The 21217-nt window shown below is 38.8% G+C and overlaps 2 protein-coding genes across 3 annotated transcripts; both read right to left on the reverse strand.

Annotated features, from left to right (window-relative positions):
- Positions 1 to 3070: 3070 nt before the first annotated feature.
- Positions 3071 to 14146, reverse strand: pak2b (p21 protein (Cdc42/Rac)-activated kinase 2b). Its single transcript, XM_058401639.1, has 16 exons — positions 14001 to 14146; positions 13809 to 13919; positions 11778 to 12084; positions 11586 to 11692; positions 9724 to 9874; positions 9470 to 9501; positions 9269 to 9382; positions 8673 to 8805; positions 8476 to 8539; positions 8345 to 8393; positions 7282 to 7394; positions 7064 to 7181; positions 6568 to 6667; positions 5695 to 5891; positions 5432 to 5569; positions 3071 to 3870 (listed from the first exon to the last, which is right to left on the reverse strand). Exons 3-16 carry the CDS (start codon positions 11965 to 11967, stop codon positions 3784 to 3786), a joined length of 1593 nt encoding a protein of 530 aa, XP_058257622.1. The 5' UTR covers positions 11968 to 12084; positions 13809 to 13919; positions 14001 to 14146; the 3' UTR covers positions 3071 to 3783.
- Positions 14147 to 14881: 735 nt separating this feature from the next.
- On the reverse strand, positions 14882 to 21192 carry pigx (phosphatidylinositol glycan anchor biosynthesis, class X). Of its 2 annotated transcripts, none has more exons than XM_058401049.1 (6): positions 21035 to 21192; positions 20755 to 20836; positions 18784 to 18916; positions 17280 to 17478; positions 16617 to 16717; positions 14882 to 15222 (listed from the first exon to the last, which is right to left on the reverse strand). In XM_058401049.1, the coding sequence occupies exons 1-6, from the start codon at positions 21096 to 21098 to the stop codon at positions 15088 to 15090; spliced, it is 714 nt and encodes a 237-aa protein (XP_058257032.1). In that variant the 5' UTR covers positions 21099 to 21192; the 3' UTR covers positions 14882 to 15087. The 2 variants fall into 2 exon arrangements, with proteins under 2 accessions (XP_058257032.1, XP_058257031.1); XM_058401048.1 differs by having other exon boundaries at positions 21008 to 21143.
- Between the last annotated feature and the right edge of the window lie 25 nt (positions 21193 to 21217).

The following is a 21217-nucleotide window of genomic DNA, read 5'->3' on the forward strand; positions in this document are numbered from 1 at the left end:
TTACACTTTACAGGTATTTGTTTTCTTATTTGAGCATTAAGCTTTCCCCTGATTAGTGTGTTCAGGGCTAATTGAAAATTGCTAATGTTTCAATGAGACCACCAATGCCAAGTTGATATCAACCACCAAGTTGATATCACTAGCAGGTATGTACAGATGGATACAGAAGATATTTCTTGTCCAAAAAATCTTAGGACCACAAAGCTGCCACCACTGGGCCCCTGAGCCCCAATGTCTGATGTATAAATGAGGTAAATGTACTTAAATATAAACTCCACTGGTCAAACATTAAACATAAAAACCTCTACACGCTTCTCACAGCTGAATGATCAGCCTGATTTATCTTTGTATCTTTAGCTAAATTACAGTAAAGCTGCTAACATGATAACTTACCTGATATAAGGTTATAGTGTTAATTAGAATGAGTATTTAGACAGCATAGTTGTTTATCTTGCACAGTAACGAAAAATCTGTGAATAGGAATACATTTTTTTTTTTAAAAAAGAGACAAAATAAATAAAGAAAGAAAATATCAGGAAGGCTCCAGGACTTGACCAGGTCTCACTTTCCTGTTTGAAAGCCTGCACAGTTCAGCCAGCCCCAGTCTTCAACCAGAACTTCAAATGTTTGTCATGTCATACTGCTTCTCATCCATCTTCCACAAATACTGCCAGCTCTCTGTGCCTGCATGCACCAGTGTGTCAGTGACGGTACCTTTGGCAACACCTCCGTTAAAATCCTGAAATCTGCAGATGAGACAGCCATCACTGGCTTCATCTGCAACGAGGACAAGTCACCATACAAATAGAAGGCGCACTGAAAAAAATGATTCATTGAATTTACTCAATTTTTTTAAGTGGTTGGAATCAGTTTATTTTAGCTACATTTAAATAAATAAATTTAGTTCAAAGTCAGTGAACTTAATTTATTTATTTAAATGTAGCTAAAATAAATTGATTCCAACCACTTAACTTAAAAAAAAATTGAGTAAATTCAATGAATCATTTTCTTCAGTGTGGAACAGCTTTCACTCTGGCGCATTACAGACAATTTTCTAATAAATGTACTGTTATGGAGTAAAAAACAAAAACACTTTCTTTTAAGACAGCTATTGTTCTATAGAATTCCACAGTGCTATAAATTCATATGGGAACAACTTTCTGCTTTAATTTTTAGGTCATACATACATATACATACACTATATTGCCAAAAGTATTCGCTCACCTGCCATGACTCGCATATGAACTTAAGTGACATCCCATTCCTAATCCATAGGGTTCAATATGACGTCGGTCCACCCTTTGCAGCTATAACAGCTTCAACTCTTCTGGGAAGGCTGTCCACAAGGTTTAGGAGTGTGTTTATGGGAATTTTTGACCATTCTTCCAGAAGCGCATTTGTGAGGTCACACACTGATGTTGGACGAGAAGGCCTGGCTCTCAGTCTCCGTTCTAATTCATCCCAAAGGTGTTCTATCGGGTTGAGGTCAGGACTCTGTGCAGGCCAGTCAAGTTCCTCCACACCAGACTCTGTCATCCATGTCTTTATGGACCTTGCTTTGTGCACGGGTGCACAGTCATGTTGGAAGAGGAAGGGGCCAGCTCCAAACTGTTCCCACAAAGTTGGGAGCATGGAATTGTCCAAAATGTCTTGGTATGCTGAAGCATTCAGAGTTCCTTTCACTGGAACTAAGGGGCCAAGCCCAGCTCCTGAAAAACAACCCCACACCATAATCCCCCCTCCACCAAACTTTACACTTGGCACAATGCAGTCAGACAAGTACCGTTCTCCTGGCAACCGCCAAACCCAGACTCGTCCATCAGATTGCCAGATGGAAAAGTGTGATTCGTCACTCCAGAGAACGCGTCTCCACTGCTCTAGAGTCCAGTGGCAACATGCTTTACACCACTGCATCCGACGCTTTGCATTGCACTTGGTGATGTATGGCTTGGATGCAGCTGCTCGGCCATGGAAACCCATTCCATGAAGCTCTCTGCACACTGTTCTTGCCACATGAAGTTTGGAGGTCTGTAGCGATTGACTCTGCAGAAAGTTGGCGACCTCTTCGCACTATGCACCTCAGCATCCGCTGACCCCGCTCCGTCAGTTTACGTGGCCTACCACTTCGTGGCTGAGTTGCTGTCGTTCCCAAACACTTCCACGTTCTTATAATACAGCTGACAGTTGACTGTGGAATATTTAGGAGCAAGGAAATTTCACAACTGGATTTGTTGCACAGGTGGCATCCTATCACAGTTCCACGCTGGAATTCACTGAGCTCCTGAGAGCGACCCATTCTTTCACAAATGTTTGTAAAAACAGTCTGCATGCCTAGGTGCTTGATTTTATACACCTGTGGCCATGGAAGCGATTGAAACGCCTGATTCTGATTATTTGGATGGGTGAGCGAATACTTTTGGCAATATAGTGTATGTGCCTATCTCCAGGAGGGTGTTCTTGATCTGCCTTTCTGCTTTCCATGGTCATCTAGTGTTCGAGAGTATGTCTTCTTTTAAAGGACATATCAGATGTTTATATATCCTTTTATATATCATTTGGCCAGACCCCATATATTCTGATGGGGTTTTGTTTTTTTAAAAAGTGCTGTAATTCTTATACTGCTCACCTGATTTACACACACAAATGCTGAAGTTAAAGCTGAAAGTCTGCATTTTGAGGTTCTAGCTATTATTTAATTTTAACCACTATATACACTGTAGTAGGCAGCTGAAAACTGACTTTGTCAATCAGCTTCAGGCCTGAAGAAAACAAAGATGCCACCACTAATCTGCACTATTTCTAAATATAAAACTACACACACCTGAGCTGAAATTAAGTTTTGCTTGCTGGGAGATTGTGATTGCCAACGATAATTTATCAATTAACCCACACTTTATCTAAAGACAATAAGCTGACTGTATTTGCTGAAATATGGCACTTGATTGAGTACAAGTGAGTTTCAGGCAATTCATTTCAGGTATTATCAAAAAAACCTGGAGCTGACTGACAGCCCCTTTAAGGACATAACAAAAAGGCAGTTGCAGAGTTGATTTTGCACGAGCCACAAAAATTGAAAAGATAACTTTACAGCTGTAAAATGTTAGTTACTACAAAAACACTCATTTATACAAACATGTAGTCTAAATCCTTGGTGGACCAGTTATTGTGGTTCTTTAAAGTACACAACATATGGTATCCGTGTCATGAAAGTGTACATGATGTTAATGATTTCCAGAAACTGGTCCATTCTTACATCAGTTCATGCTCGACGAGGAAATGACATCAGGTAACAAAATCAATCATCCCACTGATAACGCTGGTTTACCTTATCCCAGCTACATTTTAAAGAAAATGACAAAAAAAAAAATGGGCACAAGTTTTTTCATTAGCTCATTACTCATTCTATAAAAATGAAATTACTAACAAAACATCTCAAGGACACTTTAAATACTTTTTCCCTTAAGGACATGAATCTCCTGCACATAAAAGTCACAAGAGAAGAAATGATATGGAAAAATCTGATGAAATACTGTGCAGCAAAAAAAGGTATGAAAAAAGGCTACCGTAATACTGATGAGGAGACAGGACATTTAAGATGCCACCCCATCTTCCCTCCCACCCAAGAGGAGTCCCACCAGTTTGAAATACTCTGCTGAAATACTTGGAGAAATTTTGTTTTGGCAATACTAGCTGGCCAGGTGACACAGCTGTAAGAGATGTGGCACAGGTGTTGGAGTCTGTTCAACATTGGGTTTCTCAACATGGCTCTTCCGGGGGAGGATGCTAGCGGTTGTTCTTCATGGCGTCCTTGGCAGCCAGAATGAGCGGTGTGAGACTGGACAGAGGCTTCGCCAACTTCAGGAAAGGATGCTAGTGGACGTGGTCGAGAAAACAGAGTCAAGTTAATGATTAATGAACATGCTATCATGTTTTATTCATACAGGCAGTTTAGGAGAAAGGTTATTAACAGGTAAAATGGGTAAAAAAAAGGTAAAATTAAAAAGGTAAAAATTTTTTTGCACCAAAGGAGCATTGCATGAAGTTAGAGCTGGGCGATTAATCATTATTATCGATTAATTCGAATTTATGGTTTATGTCGATGTTGAAAAAACGAAAATCGATTTTACGATTTCACTTTGGTTTGGCAGAGCGAGCTTCCGTAGTTCTGCGACGCAAAGAGCTAGTTTCTAAGAGAGGCGCGGTTTCTTCAGTTGGATTGAAGAACGCGCTGAAAGACGGGGAAGAGCCGAAAGTCTGCCACTGTTTCCATATGAAATTTAAAGGGGACTGAAGCGATCACGAATTTGTGGAGAATCGCAGAATTCTTAGGGTGGCTGAATAGAAATGTTAAAAATGGCCTAGCGACGAAAACGGTGGCAGACTTCCGGCTCCTCCTCGTCTTTCAGCGCGTTCTTCAGTCGGGCTGAAGAAACCGCGGTGTCGCAGAGCGAGGATCAGAGGACAAGTGTGTGTGTGTGTGCACGTGTGATCAGGAAGACTCGTATTTGGCTTGTTCAGTACTCAATTGTTATAAAACACATCTATGCAATACAGTGGAATGCTGCAATACGTTTACCACCCTACCCTGTTAGTCAAACCTTTATTTTATTTATATTTTTTACTATTATACCCTTATTGGGTAGGAGTCCCCCTTAAATGAAAATCCTAGACTCGCCCGATTGTGCCTATATACACAGTTGTAAAATGATGTCTGGCTCCTGTATGATTTTATTTAGCTTGTTAGTTGCATGTTGGTTTTATTTAGCGTGTTAGTTGCATGTTGAACTGATTTACAAAATTGTTTTTCCTTCAGGGATTTTTTTTCAGGTGACAATTATTTAATTTATAAAAAGTGATTTAAGTTAAGTCTGCAGTTTGCACTTTACAAATCCCTCATATTTTGTTATATTACTTTATTTTACTAGAATAATTAGAACTTGTAAAGACTAGTGAAAGTTTGCATTTTATAAATCCCCAAAAAAGGTTTTTATGTTGTATTGATTATTGTTTTTCTAAAATAAAAAAAAACAAACTTGTTAGCGAAAGTAATTTTGCACTTTTAGTCCAAATTAGCAGTTCATATGTTTGGTTATACCGTTTTTGCTCAAATAAAAAAAAAAAATCTATTCTATAGTCTCTAGTGTTTTATTAAATTTTTTTTAAAGAAAAATAAATCGTTTTAAAATCAAAAATCGAATTTTGTTTTTAAAAAATCTGAGATTCAATTTTTTGGCCATATTGCCCTTTACAACATTAAAATCCCTGGTACACATAGATTTTTAATTCTTAATTATCTAATTAAACAAAATTTACTCAAAGAAACACAGAAAATATAGTACATGTTGACATCCTGGCACTCGGATGAAAATTATGCTCAGTAAAGTTTTTATTTAATTCCAGAAATTCAACACCATATCTTCCTTATCTTTACCTGTAAAAGTTCTTTACTGCTGCCCCTCTTTTCTACATCCATTTCCAGGCTGCGAGCTAAGAAATCCCGAAAGATGGGGGACAGTTTTTCTGGACTCTGCAACTCTGGTGTTCCATTAGTAGCAATGAGGTAAAGTGCCTGCAATTAGGAAGAAAAGTAGAATAGGTGATGAATATAAAGCAGGTTTTGCTCAGAATGTCTGAATGTGACTTTTTCCCCCATTCCTCTGTCTCCTTGTGTGAGCTTTGTAAAACAGGGCGTACCCTCAGTGGATTCTCATTAAGGTAGGGTGGCTCTCCTTCCACCATCTCTATAGCCATGATACCAAGAGACCAGATGTCCACTTTGGGTCCATAAGCTTTCCGGGTAACAACCTCAGGGGCCATCCAGTATGGTGTGCCCACCATCGTGCTCCTCTTGCTTTGCTCAGGTGTTATCTGAGCACAGAAACCAAAATCCGCTACAGAGAAAAACCAAGAAGGATTATTAACACCACGAAACATGCTCACATTTTCTACATAAAAACTCAAATGTTTCCTCAGCAAAAGCAGTATAAATAGGAAGAAAGTATAAATAACTATTAAAGGAAAGATCTTCCAGCATAAAAGACTTATATAATAACATCCATAATAAATGTGTTAATCAGCTAATTGTACAGTTGACTTGTAATGAAATAGCTTTTTAATAAAGCTCACTTCATCAGAACACTGGTCTGTTTTCACATTGATTGAAGGTTTTCCTTCAGATAATAAGATAATTAACTACCTGAGCAGAATCTCTGCCTTAACATAACAACTCCATATAGCTGCACTGCATTCTGAAACAATGTTTTTGTCTCCATTAAACTTTGTTGACTATATCATTAATACACAATTAATGTATTAATGGATCTCTAGCAGAACCTGACTATATCACTTATGTGAGATTGTCTCCAATCAAACACCATTTTAACTGTGCTAACACCTACAAATTCAACAAATTAGCACAAGACATCTCATGGAAATTAGCAAAATTAACAAATTAGCATCTGAATTGGTTAGCACATGAGAAATACTTCAAAATATAAACCCATTTAATGTGTTTTTGCATAGGAGTTTTCTTGTATGAAGGGTTTCTCCCTGTGGGGTTTGACATACTAAGTTTAACGGAGCCATCCATTCCCAGGAGAACGTTGTCACTCTTGATGTCTCGATGAATGACCTGGTTGGCATGAAGGAATTCTAGTGCTTGTAAACACTGGAAAAAAAAATCAAGGATAAACATGTAATTACCTAATGGCCGGTTACAAACAGCCAAACTACAAAAAATTCCAAGCCTAGCCTTTTTCCAGCAAACTTTAGAATGTTTAGAATTCATTATAACAGCTTAATTAATCAAATTAACTGTAGTATTTTATTTTTGTTGTTTTCTTGATCCTTAGGATAACTTGAAAATTGTAATGTTCGAACTGTAATGAGAATGGCAAAGATTGTGTAACAGTGCATCATTACCAAGTCTGCTGTTAGTACTCCTAACACAACATATTCACTTCACAAATTCATTGGTGGACTCATTTCTTGACTCCACCCAGGTGACTTAAACCGTATGAATTGTTCTGCATCTCTGGATTACCAGATTGGACATTTTACACACCTCTCTGCAAACAGCGGCGATCTGAGCTTCGTCCATACACGTCTCTGTCACTACGTCAGTCAGTGAGCCACCAGCAAGGTACTCCATCACTACAAAGAGCTCTTCCCCTACTAGAAAACTTCACACACAAACAGTACAACATTGTCACATCACAGAATAACCGTAATCAGCTTGCCGCCAATGAAAGTTAGTCTTAATTGTAATTTTAAAAATGGTACCTGTCTAAGAAGTTAACAATGTTTGGGTTCTTCAGTTCCTTCATAACCTGAATTTCATTGATAATTAGCTCCTTCTTCGGTTGCTTTTGCAAGTTGATCTGCTTGATGGCCACCTATGAAAAGTAAGGAAAGGAATGATAAATATAAAATGCATTGTACTTTACACTGACCAGGCATAACATTATGCACCCTAACTGGTCTGCAGCATTGCAGCCCAATATGCAACAAACTGGGATGCACTGTGTATTCTGACACCTTTCTATCAGAACCAGCATTAACTTCTTCAGCACCCCATGTGCATCAATGAGCCTTCGCCACCCATGACCCTGTCACCGGGTTCACCTTTGTTCCTTCATTGGACCACTTTTGATAGATACTGACCACTGCAGACCGGGAACACCCCACAAGAGCTGCAGTTTTGGAGATGCTCTGATCCAGTCATCTACCCATTACAATGTGGCCCTGATCAACCTCACTCAAATCCTTACACTTGCCCATTGTTCCTGCCTCTAACACATCAACTTTGAGGACAATGTTCACTTGCTGCCTAATATATCCCACCCACTAACAGGTGCCATGATGAGGAGATAATCAGTGGGATTCATTTCACCTGTCCATGCTCATGTTATGCCTGATCGGTGTATACTTCAAAAGCTAATGGGGTACCATTAGTCACATCTTTACCACAATTTATTATGCCGACAAGGTTAAGCGACAATGCCTCCAAGCATGGTCATTTCCACTCCTAAATAAATTAGCATCAAAATTACACTCTACTATAAATCTTATAATCAAGACCAGTTTGGTTTCAAGCTCTATGAGGCTCACATTACCCGAAATTATACATGGCAGTAGTTTCAGAGCAGCGCCTGCACCAAACATGGCTTGGCTGGCAAACTACTGTAGTGGTAAATTTGATATTTCTGCCACACCATATCTTTAATTAAAACACGGAATATAAGAAAGAACATAAGAAAGTGACTATGAAAGTGAGAACTAACAATTTAAATATATTTTAGGAATATCTAAAATAACGTTCTCAGATGCCAACAATTTTTATTACCTCTTGTCCAGTAGAAACATCGATGGCCGTGAATACTGTTCCTGAAGCTCTGTGAAAGAGAAAACATGTTTCACGCACACTTTAGCCAACACATGCACTTAACAGCACTGATGTCTAAGAACAAATCTCACCCTTGTCCAATCTTCTCGTATCGTGTGTACTTCTTTTTAGGATCTCCAATACTGACTATGGTTCCTGCAAACAACAAAACACAGACAAATGACAAGTCTTGTAACAACCTTTTTTCTTTTTTAAACACAGTAAACAAAGGCTTATGTGGCATTTCAGTAAAATAACTGTGTTGTGATGTGCACATATTTGTGCGTACTCAATTTGTCCATGATCTCCTCATCAGACATCTTGCCCTTTTTGGGTCTTTGTTTTTCTGCAGCTTTGGATGCAACGTCCCCATCTGGAGAGACTGGTGCAGTGATGGGATCGATAACTGACCGAGTGTTTGCCTGAAAGAGACAGATAGCATTTGGGTTTTTAGCAGAAATCTAGGTATAAGTAATCTAAATGTCTCTATAGAACTCTGTATGTGTCTAAGCATTTCACATAATTTCCCCCCTCATTGGCTGTATATTAAATAATTCAGTTTATGTTACTAACTGAAGGTTAGTAACAAGAACCAATTACTTCAGCTTCTGAGATCACCACCTTAAAATAGAACCAGAACTGTCTTTCTTATAGTACTTTTATAGAAAAACAACAATTGCAGGCACATGAAACACTCATAGTTAATTATAATACGATCTATATATTACAATAATACATCTATAAATGATGTAAATTAATGGCACATAGATTACTGTGTAAACATAAAAGCACTGCCACTGGTGGATTTAATTTATGCTGCAATTTCTCACCTAAATCCATCTGATCAAGACCTAATCTATTTCACTGTTTCTTGGCTTTTCTTACCCCCTTGGTGTGCTCTGGCCGCGGTGCCACGATAGGTGGAGGTGTCTCATCGTCGTCGTCATCGTCAACGTTCTTGACGTTTGGTGAGGGCTGTACTGTGCTCTTTTTAACAGGCTGTGTGTTTAAAGACAAAGAGTTAAATCGAGATGTAACCCTTTAAAGGGGTCTGAAAAGCTCTGGAGTCAACATTTCAAAACTTACCGAATGATCAGCTGAAGGAAATCCGTCTTTCTCTAAACAAACATAGAATGGGTAGAGAAAACAAGGCATTACGTGCTGTCAAAGAGATTTATTAGTGTTGTTAATGTACTTTCTTTCACTTAGTTTTCCAGGAACCCATGTGTCCTTCTGTTATGGATTTTGTGCGTCATGTGCCTTACATTAAACTCCTATTTATGTACACAACAAAAGATTTGGCCAAAATTTACATAGTCCGATTAGGTTTGTAAGCTCACCTGAAGAGAAGCTGAGGTACTTCTGTCTGCCTGTGTTTCCTGTGGAGTCGTAGAACTTGAGAACGTCTAGCACAGCTTGAGGGTTCTTCTTCTGTTCAGACTTGGTGATGTTGGAGGTCTGCAGTAATCGTGCCCACTGTTCTGGCATCCCCTACAGGACAAAGTACAGAGGAGGACAATGAAACATGAGTCTGACTATTTTAAGAAAACAGAGCAGACCTGTGCTCCAATACATCGTTGATATAACTGCCCAAAGACAACTGAAAGCTGCAGCTTACCCTCCACAGATGGCTCAATGCACATCTCCATATTTGATTAATGATTCAAATGATCTAACCCTTGTGCACTTTCACACATAAACCCACACCTTTTTTCAGAGGTACCAAGCAACAGTAAGAAAATGGAGAGGAAAAAGTCCAGTGTTAATACTTTTGGTTTCATTTCGGTTGGATTTTATTAGCGTTTGTTCTGACTGTTCAATGTAGCAAGCACTCAAGAGAAGGAAAAAAAAATTCACACTTGCTTTTCTGGTAATTGCAAGTTCAAATCCTGTCAATGCCTCAGCTCTCAAAGGCTGCAAACCAAATGAGTAAAATTGCATGAAAGGAGCATATTCTCTCTCACCTGTCAATTGCAGGAACACTAGCCAATCATGGCAATCTGTCAGCTTATGTATGTGGACGAGTGTAATTTATTTTAATGTCCACTGAACATTAAAAACTGTATACCATTCCAGTACTAGTACATTATACCAATAACAAAGATAAGCCTGTGAGTTCTGTCAAATTGAAAAAAGTTCAGCATGTCAGTAGTTATTAAATCATTTTGCTCATGAGAAACTTGTTCTGCTTAAAAATATCTAAAATTACATTTATTTGAACTGCTTTAAATCAATGAAGTCTGTTTCCTCACTGGATGAGTGAACTGTGAAGAAAATAAACATACAGAATTAACTACTAAGCTGCACTGTAAATGTAATTGTAGAGGTTATGATGAACTTACACCAGCACCATTGTAGTGGGGTTTTTTTTTGCCCATTGTTCCTATACAAAAGTTTTGATTTCCACTTTTCTTCAAATACCACCAATGACTTTCAGCGAGATTTAAATCCAGGAACTCCGTGAAAGTCATTCCCGGATCATTCCAGGAAACCAGGCTTTGGTACACTTGGATATATGCCTGAGATTTGGAATGTGCAATGATTACTGAGGTTCACCTTATGAACTTGGGGAATTTACATTCTTCTGCAGAACAGACTGCTATCTCAATGACCACATGAATTCCCAATTCTGGAAGTAAGAAAATACCGCCACAGAATTACTGGTGCAGACTTCTACTTGTTTGACTGTTGGAGTTGCTCTTCTCTCACACCGGACATATCGCTCTTTGCGCGTTTAAGAAAATAATTTCATTTCCCCTGAGTGTAAAGTGGAGTGCAGTAATCTGTTTGACCATAAAGGCCATGAGTATGCTTTTATTCCAGCTTTCAAAACTAGGACAACCGCAAAGAATTGACCATATCATCGGGAGATTGTGAAATCATCAACATTAACCAATTGTGGACTTCTGTGTGCTCAGATAATGCTTTCCTCCTAGAGGGTTATACAACATGTGCAGCAGTCACTGAAAGATGTGGTTGACTGACTCCATGTGTCACCAGTTATTTACTGTCTTGTGATTGGGAAAAGTTAGCTGGTGAACGGGAGCAGGCAGATGACTAGATCACAAATCTCTGGCAGTTTTTTTTTTTACAGAGCAGACATGTTATAGGACAGTGTTGTTGCTACTTATAAGTATATAGTAGCCACATCTTATGATTTGGGAACTTGCTGTACAAATAAAACAAAATCTTTTCCTCTCACCGTGAACTCCCCAGTCACAGCATCAAATCCCACATGGATGGTGTGCTCGAATCCTGAGGGAGAAGAGATTTCCGGCCGCTCTCTGTCCCTGTCTTTCCGTCGTCCACCTAAGAGACAGTTATATTATATTATTATTATTATTATATTTAGAATTAATGGGGAAAAAAACACTTGGAACACACATCCACACACCTTTCTCTGCCCCTGAGAAGATGGAGATGATTTTGCTGCGAGGTTTCCTCTCTTCAGGTACGGACGGTAAGGGCTTGGAGCTGTGGTTGGCCAGCAGCGTGTAGTCTTTCCCGTCACCGCTGAAGATTGTGCTACTCATCCTCACAGGTGGAGCAGGTGGCTTATCCTCGGGGTCCACGTTATCACACATGGTTCAAGAGGAAAAGTAGAACAGCGAGGAAAAGAAAAAAAGAGGGAAGGATGGACCAAATCAGATTGTGGGGGGGGAGAGAAATGCAGGAGCAGAAAAGAACCAGAGAAATTTGAACTGAAGAAGAGAGTGAGTGAAAGACACACACACACACACACACAAGAGGGGTAGAGAGGTGAGACATGCTCATGCAGTGCTTGTATAGAATTAGCGAGAAGAGGTGATAGGACTCACTTCCGCTAAGCTGTCTCTAGACACATCTACCAAACCTCTCTAACCAACATGCAAAAGAGTGTTGATTGTTCTCAAATCTATGTGCAGGATTACAAATCTTGACTGACTTTATTAGATTTATACTATATTATAGGTAAAATGTGAATGATTTCACAGTATCTCAACGCGTCTACCCATTTACACCTGAACTGTGGAAGGTGAAATAGTTATGCGCTGCTAATTACACACTTTTTTTTAATTAAAATAATACTTTCAGGTATCACCAGCAGTGCATCAGTTTCTACTGATTTCCAGACTATTACTGATAAAATGTGTGGCATGTGTGTGCCTACTACTTCTGCCCTTTGAAAGTGAATATCTGTATTTTTCATGAAAGCATTTTAGGGCGTCCCATATATGGGTAACTGTGGGCATGTCAATGTTTAAATAATCAAACACAAATAACTGGCGTTTATTAAAGAATAATTAAAGAACATCAACTAAAAATGCTGATGGTAGCATAGTGGTTATGGTAATGAGGTGATAAAGATTGAATCCCACGTCCACCAAGCTACCACTGCTGGGCTCTTAAGCAAGGCCCTTAACCCTCAATTAAAAAAAATAATTGCATAAAAAAAAAGATTAAAAAAATCTAAGTCGCTCTGGATAAAGGTGTCTGCCAAATGCCAGAAATGTAAATAAAACAGTTGTTCCTTCCCCAGCATTCTTTTATAAACTTTTTTATAAAATTTACAGAAACTTAATTAAATGTTTTATCTAAATGTTAAATATGATGTTTATTATGTGACACTCTGCCTCATACAAATCAGTGTGAATGAGCTGTTCGAACAAAACATTGATGAGAGCAATAACATTAACTTAAAAATAAAAAAAGAGAACAACTGTATAATTGTTACAATACATGTTATAACAGGGTCTATCTTGTCTTGTGGACATTCTACAACACTAAATGTAACTATAAATGATTATAAAAAGTGTCATCAAGAAAAGCCAAATTATTAGTGCAGGCAAATTACTTGGGCCGGGGGGGGTGGGGGGTCGCTTCACAACACCCTGATGTATTGTAATTGCTTAAGTTATTTTCTGTTCTGATAAAATTCTAATATAAAATCATCACTACAAATGATCATGCCTCAGTGTAAGGCCTATTAGCATATGACGTCATCAGGCGAGCTCTAGCGACTTCTTGCGCGTGCCTTGTCTACTTTCCCCTGAAGAGTTGGCAGCAGTGCCGATGAACACCGTGCAAACTCAGCTAACATGACGGCTACATTCAGATCAATGGCCATTAGCGCTGTGATAACTACTTAAGACTAGTCTATTAGAGACACTAAATGCAACGATTAATCTAAAGCAGTTACGGCTGGTGAGAAAGTTTTCCTAAACTAGACCATATACCGCAACTTTATATCGGTTGGATGATAAAACGCTGCATAAGTAATAAGCTTGCTAACTAACTAGCTAGCTAGCCTGCTAGCCTAACTCGAATGCTGGCCCTAAAATTAAACATGCTGAACAAAAAAAATTGCAAATATCAGAGCGCTCATTTAAACAATCCTGGTTGTAAATGTTAAGCGAATGTACCGCTAGCCAGGTTAGCAACTCACCTGTGCAGCTCCACTCTGCAAACTTCCACGGAACTTGGCTAGTAGGCAATCCAGACCTGAAGCACTTTTTCTCCACCAAAATGAGAAGCCGCTTTCTTCTGGACAGCAAAACTAACAAATACAAAAATATTGACGGTCAAGAAGAATTGTAGTAGTCAACTTTATACACGAAACATCGAGCTAACTACCGACTTTTCACTCTTTGTGATCGGCACAAGGCGAGAGCGACGGGGAGGTGGCTTCCCAGACCCAGAGACTTTTCTCCCCGAGTCTCGGCTCCTACCTGCCCCAACCCTTCGATAGACGCAGACTTGCGCTAAATTCCCCACCTGTTTTAAGACAAAGCCTTGCTTCTTTGCTCGGATTGGCGAAGACATGAGCTTTACAGCCTATTAGCCAATCTTAAAGCCGAAAGTTTTAACGTACCAGCCAATCATAGTTCAGAAGGCGGGATTTGCCCAATTATGAGTGGGGAAAATAATAAATGAAGCCTTTACAACCACTTCCGGTATTGAGGACTTCTGGGCAAACACCAGACAAATTTGAAGACCTTCAAAAACATGAATTCAAGACAAGTTATGCATTAAATTTCGAAAGAAATAAAACATTATAGATTACAAATGTAAAAAAAATGTGCTAAGCATAAATCTCTTAGCATTAATCGCATTAATCTCTCTTCAACAATTTTCTATTATACTAAGATATCTAAGTATTACCAAAACATGTTCATAACAATCAAACAAACAAATCACTCAAAACCAAAACTTTCTAAGTCAATTAAAATCCTGAACTCATGCAAAGATATATAAAAAATATTGAATATATTCAGGCTTATTATGAATGTATTTGAGGTGTGCCCATTATCTTGGTTTGCTCCTCTATTTAATATATTCCAAATAAAAAATAACAGGGGTGTCCTTAGATAGAATAATATACACTGTATTATTATTTATTATTATTATTAATAATAATAATAATAATAATAATAATAATAATAATAATAAATAAATAAATAAATAATTTAAAGATCTGGGATTTTTTGTCCATTCTGAGATATGAGACATACAAACATGTTTGGTAATGGAACATTTTTTTTATTAAAATTACACCATGTACAAGTCAGACCGAACAGAACAACTTACTGTACATAAATAAAATTCTGCTCATTCCAGGAGGGTAAAAAGTCTTTCACACAGACTGTGGTCTTTTATGCTTAACACAGGCTTGTAACTTTACAGTTGCCCATGACAATACGACACTTTTTCACTTCATTACAGTTTCAGAAGATGCCATGTTTCCAGACAGCCCTGAAGAGAAAAGCACTACACAGCAGAGACACCAGTGTTGTTACAGCACACACTGGGATGAGCAGAGAGGAATCACCCACTGGAAGATCGAGACTCACACTTGGCACCTATGAGGGAGTAAAGAGACACAAAGTAATTTTTCAGTATTGGACCAACGCTTATAACTTGCAATATTCAACTTCCGACTAGAAAAACCCAAAGCAAACTCAGAATGCTTATTTGGGAACTTGGGATGGTCTCCTCCACCCTGAGTTCAGCAAATGACAATCAACATGTCTGCTCACAGCATTAACAGCGAACAAAGCAACATGTGTACCTTTAAACGAGCCTGTTGTATATTAGTATTTGCTTCAGATCAGTCAACATACTGACATTACTCATCACAGTCAGCTGGCTAGGTTGTTGCTAACAAAATGGAATATGAGGCTTCCATGTTTTTTCCTGTTTGGTAGCTTAAACTCAAGGTATGAAAATGACATAATTCCAAGTCAAACATTGCATTAGACACCTCTTATTCTTAAATGTATAGTTACTGATTGTAGATATAATTGGCTTGTTACTTTGGTCTGGCTTAATTTAACACTACATGTACTTAAATGGAAAAAATGACAGAAAAGCTGGGGGAAGTGTATGGAAAAACGTCTGAAATCATTGGACAGATATATAGCTAAAAAAAAAAAAGAAGGAGATACCATCCTTTGCCAAGTACATATGGAAAAATGAGGAAACAATATGCATTGCACAGAAAAAAGAGCCACCACAAAAAAAACATTAGCTAATTATATAAATATCTAGTTTACATTTTTGTGTATAGTGATTCTCCATGCTTGAATTTGACTGGAAGGGGACGGAGACCACACCTCAGACTACTGTCCTCACATCTCCGTTTCAGTCAAGGAGGCGTGTGAATAATCATAATATACACCGACCAGGCATAACATTATGACCTAATATTGCATTTGTCCCCCTTTTGCTGCCAAAACAGCCCTGACCCATTTCTATCAGAACCAACATTAACTTCTTCAGCAATTTAAGCAACAGTAGCTCGTCTGTTGGATCGGACCACACAGGCCAGCCTTCGCTCCCCCCGTGCATCAATGAGCCTTTGAACACCCCATAAGAGCTGCAGTTTTGGAGATGATCTCTGATCCAGTCGTCTAGCCATCATAATTTGGCCCTTATCAACCTCGCTCAAATCCTTACACTTGCCCATTTTTCCTGCTTCCAACACATCACCTTTGAGGACAAAATGTTCACTTACTGCCTAATATATCCCACCCAATAACAGGTGCCATGATGAGGAGATAATCAGTGTTATTCCCTTCACCTGTCACTGCTCATAATGTTATGCCTGATCGGTGTTGTTTTAAAACTGATCTACATCACAACATATTGAATGAGTGAATCGCTGCTTTTAACAGATCTTACAAATATCAGATCATTCATGCACATCATGTCGTCAGTGATCAGATCAGTGTTGTTTCCGCAAGAACTCTATTACCTGTAATCCATGGATCTCCAGCCATGAGCACAAACTCTGGTTCTGAATTGTGCAAGGAGCTTCAACCACCCTGTGAGATAATCCAGGGTCTACAGTGTCACCTAACACAGAAAAGACAGAGATATCTTTTGGAATGCAGAGAATATGGCTAAATTCACGTGATGTGCCGTGACCATATCTCTTTCCTCTTTAACTTCAGAGATGCGACTACAACGCAGTAATGTGAATGAATCATGAAATCATGAGTTTTAGATGAATTGTATGCTTGTTCATGTAGGCAACTCTTGTTAACAAAGTTCAGGAAATGCACTTAATTAAATATTTTGTGCAGTTAATATTTTTGTCTATTTAGAGCAGCATCCAGTGATTTCCACTCAAATGTGCTAAAATTAAAGAGGGCTATGACCATTATGAATTTTTTGTATCATCCAGATGAAACTACAGAGTACACAAGCAGTATAAATCCAATGGGCAATTGTGTATGAACAACAAAATTGTCTCTTTTGTGTAGTTGGTCACCCTAACATACTTATCGGTTGCAATTTGCATAATCCTTATTTCAGTGTTTTTGCACTTCACCCATTGGAAATGATCTGTTAATAATTTGTCTTCAGTGGACAAGTACCATAAGAGGGTTTTTTTCTGTGCTTTGTTTTCACCCACAGTGTTCTGAACGAAGCAGCAGTCTTGGTGGATTGATGATGATTTGTTCCCATCCTCCTGAACTAGAAGCCTTGTGGTACCGGGCATGGACAGGAACTGCAGTGTGAAGAGGCTCAGGAGGACCGAGAAACACCAGTGCAGAGAAAGCGGAAGAAACATGGGCCGGGCTTTCGAGATCTAAAGCTGAATCAAGAAGTACCTGTCATATACAGACATATCTTTTAATTAGCATGCTGATTTCCTATTTTTTTTTTTCTAATCATACTGTTGGAGAGAATTCAAAATTGGTGTTTAGGAAAAACTTAAAGCCAGAGAATATATCCTTTTCAATCTTTTCAGTCTCGTGGTCACAATATGCAGCGTTGACTTTCACATATATACTAACCAGGCATAACATTATGACCACCTGCGTAATATTGTCTCCTCCTTTTGCTGACAAAACAGTCCTGCCCTGTCATGCACTGTGTATTCTGACACCTTTCTAGCAGAACCAGCATTAACTTCTTCAGCAATTTGAGCAACAGTAGCTCGTCTGTTGGATCGGATCACATGGGCCAGCCTTTGCTCCCTACGTGCATCAATGAGCCTTGGCCACTGTTGCCAGTTGGACCACTTTTGATAGATACTGACCACTGCAGACCGGGAACACCCCACAAGAGCTGCAGTTTTGGAGATGCTCTGATCCAGTCGTCTAGCCATCACAATTTGGCTCTTGTCAGACTCGCTCAAATCCTTACACTTGCCCATTTTTCCTGCTTCTAACACATCAACTTTGAGACAAAATGTTCACTTGCTGCCTAATATATCCCACCCACTAACAGGTGCCATGATGAGGAGATCATCAGTGTTATTCACTTCACCCGTCACTGCTCATAATGTTATGCCTGATCGATGTATATCTCCATGTGTACGCCAAAATCCTTATTTGAGTGTCCTCATTAAAATAGGTGAGGGTAATAACTGGTTAAAGTGTGTGTAAACATCTTCACCATTCACATTGCTTTTATCAAAACTATACCTAGCAAGTGTAGCTTATTAGAATGTTATGTCCACATTCTGCTGGTGGTTGAGGCACAACATATTTTTTTCTTGATTGTTTTATTTAACCTTTGTATAAATATAAGGTTTGATATTCTAAAAACAATTTTCACATTGTACCTGAGATTTTAAAATCCCAATCATCCCAGAAAATTATTTTATGAATGCATTTTACATGTGTCTGTTCCCAATAATGAGAAAGTTAAATGGAAAGAAATTACAGAACATCTCACAACAATATAATGCTGTAACACAACACTTCCCAGTAGTGTCCCTTTTTTTTGTTGTGTTTGCTTCTGAGCCAGGTCACTGCTGCACCACAGACTTTATCTACAGGCTCGTGCATATTTGAAGCTGTAACAGAACAAACCAAGGGACTGACAGGAATTTCATAAACACTGGAGTGATCATCTCTGCACTCTGACAGCTTAAAAAAAAGACAAAAAAGATAGTAAACCACTATCACCTGTAATCCCATTTCCTCGCTCAGATCCGCAAGCTGATACTGATCCATGTAAACTCCACTGGGCAATGTGTGAAGAAGCAGAACCTTGACAGGATGTGATGTAGGCTCATGTCGAACCTCATAAACAAGGTCCCTGAAAAATGCAGAGTAATACTTCAGTAATCCAATCATTTCCACAGGGATCGATTAAATGCTTGTCTGTCTATCTATCTACCAAACAAGCTAATGATAATTATTTCTCAGTAGATTTTATCATATCACCATGAGTAGAAGTGTGAGCACAGTGAAATAAATATTCATTATTCTAATTGTCCTATTCTATTTGTAGTTATTGTTGTTAATGTCTCAGTGTGGCTAATTTATAAATAAATAACACTTTATCATCACATTACACTACCATTACATTATATTAGTGTTTGCTACTATCTGAGGGGCTTGAAATCTATCTTCCATTAATATGGGGGTCCTACTTTGTCTATTGTGAAAATGCCTTTACAGACAGACAATTCACAGCAAGTGTTGTGGGCAGGACAACAATGCAGCTGATAGCACTGCCATCTCACATCTCCATGGTCTGTCTGTTAGAGTACACATTACTGTCTGTGTGGTTTTACACGTTCATGTGGGTTTTCTCCCACCTTCCAGAAACAGGCCAGAAGGTGCACTGGTGTCTCTAAATTGCCTGTAGGTGTGAATGAGTGCTTGTGGTGCACTTGAGCTCCATTCTGTGTGTATTCAGGCCAGGATCCTGAAATAGGCTATGGAACCACTACAACACTGACCATGATAAATGCCTCAGTGAAGATTGAATGGTTGATGAATTAATGATAAATGATTGAATGAAATGATGGATGGAAATATACACTATATTTTCAAAAGTTTTGAGACATCCAATCATTGAATTCAGGTGTTGGGTTTGTCCTCTTATTTCCAGTGAAATTAATTCTTAATGTTTCAGCATACCAAGACATTTCGGACAATTTCATGCTCCCAACTTTGTGGGAACATTTTGGGTATGACCGCTTCCTCTTCCAACATGACTGCACACCAGTGCACAAAGCAAGGTCCATAAAGACATGGATGAGAGACTTTGGTGTGGAGGAACTTGACTGGCCTGCAGAGAGTCCTGACCTCAACCTGATAGAACACCTTTGAGATAAATTAGAGCAGAGACTGCGAACCAGACCTTCTCGTCCATCATCAGTGCCTGACCTCACAAATGCGCTTCTAGTGGAATGGTCCCATAAACACACTCCTAAACCTTGTGGAAAGCCTTCCCAGAAAAGTTGAAGCTGTTATATCTGCAAAGGGTGGGCCAACTGCATATTACATTCATGTGTATGTAAAGGCAGACGTCCCAGTTTTGGTCTGGTTCTCAGTCTCTGCTCTAATTCATCCGAAAGGTGTTCTACCAGGTTGAGGTCAGGACTCTCTGCAGGCCAGTCAAGTTCCTCCACACCAAACTCACTCATCCATGTCTTTATGGTCCTTGCTTTGTGCACTGGTGTGCAGTCATGTTGGAACAGGAAGGGGTCATCCCCAAACTATTCCCACAAAGTTGGGAGCATGAAATTGTCCAAAATGTCTTGGTATGCTGAAGCATTAAGAGTTCATTCCACTGGAACTAAGTGGCCAAGCCCAACCCCTGAAAAACAACACCTGAACTCAATGATTTGGAGGGGTGTCCCAAAACTTTTGGCAAAATAGTGTATGTTGTGATTACTTATGCCTGTTTCTTACTTACACATTTCAGATCATTTCACATGTTAGATGATTTTAACTTAAAGCTGAACATAAAATATTGATAAATTATGGTTAAACTATCTATAATATACACTGAGTTCATCAAATGATAAGTCAAACGAAGACATCCTTGCTTCCCAATGGTAGCTGTAATACTTGTAATATTACATCTATAATATTTCCAACAAAATTCATCAGTCTTCACATTTCACCTGTCATGCTGTTTACCTGTGGAAGCCATGTTTAGTAAGCTTCATCGACAGCACCACCGATTCAAGCCAAGAGGAAACAAAACCACAACCGACATCATCTGAAACAAACCGGGACAAAACAATAAATGTATTTTATGATCAACAAAGAGTGCGCATTTAACTCTGAAAGCAAAATAATATGACCAGCTAACTATACCACTATGATGGACAACGGAGCTGTTTGTTTATTAGATATTTGTCATACACTCCTAAAATTTGCATTCAATTACCATTTTCGTCTGCAACAAGGTCATTACCTTTCTGTGAAGCTCTACAAAAAAATAAACATAACACAGTAACTACAAAACGAAGGAGTAACATGGTCGAGTCATATCACCGGACCCGGCTGAATCTCAAATTCTGACACTCTCCCTATACAGGCGTACTAAATAGGCTTCAAGTCTATAGGGTTCAAGTATATATCTTGTCCATGCTTTTAG

The sequence above is a fragment of the Hemibagrus wyckioides genome, linkage group LG10 (assembly GCF_019097595.1).
Source record: "Hemibagrus wyckioides isolate EC202008001 linkage group LG10, SWU_Hwy_1.0, whole genome shotgun sequence".
Taxonomy (NCBI): domain Eukaryota; kingdom Metazoa; phylum Chordata; class Actinopteri; order Siluriformes; family Bagridae; genus Hemibagrus; species Hemibagrus wyckioides.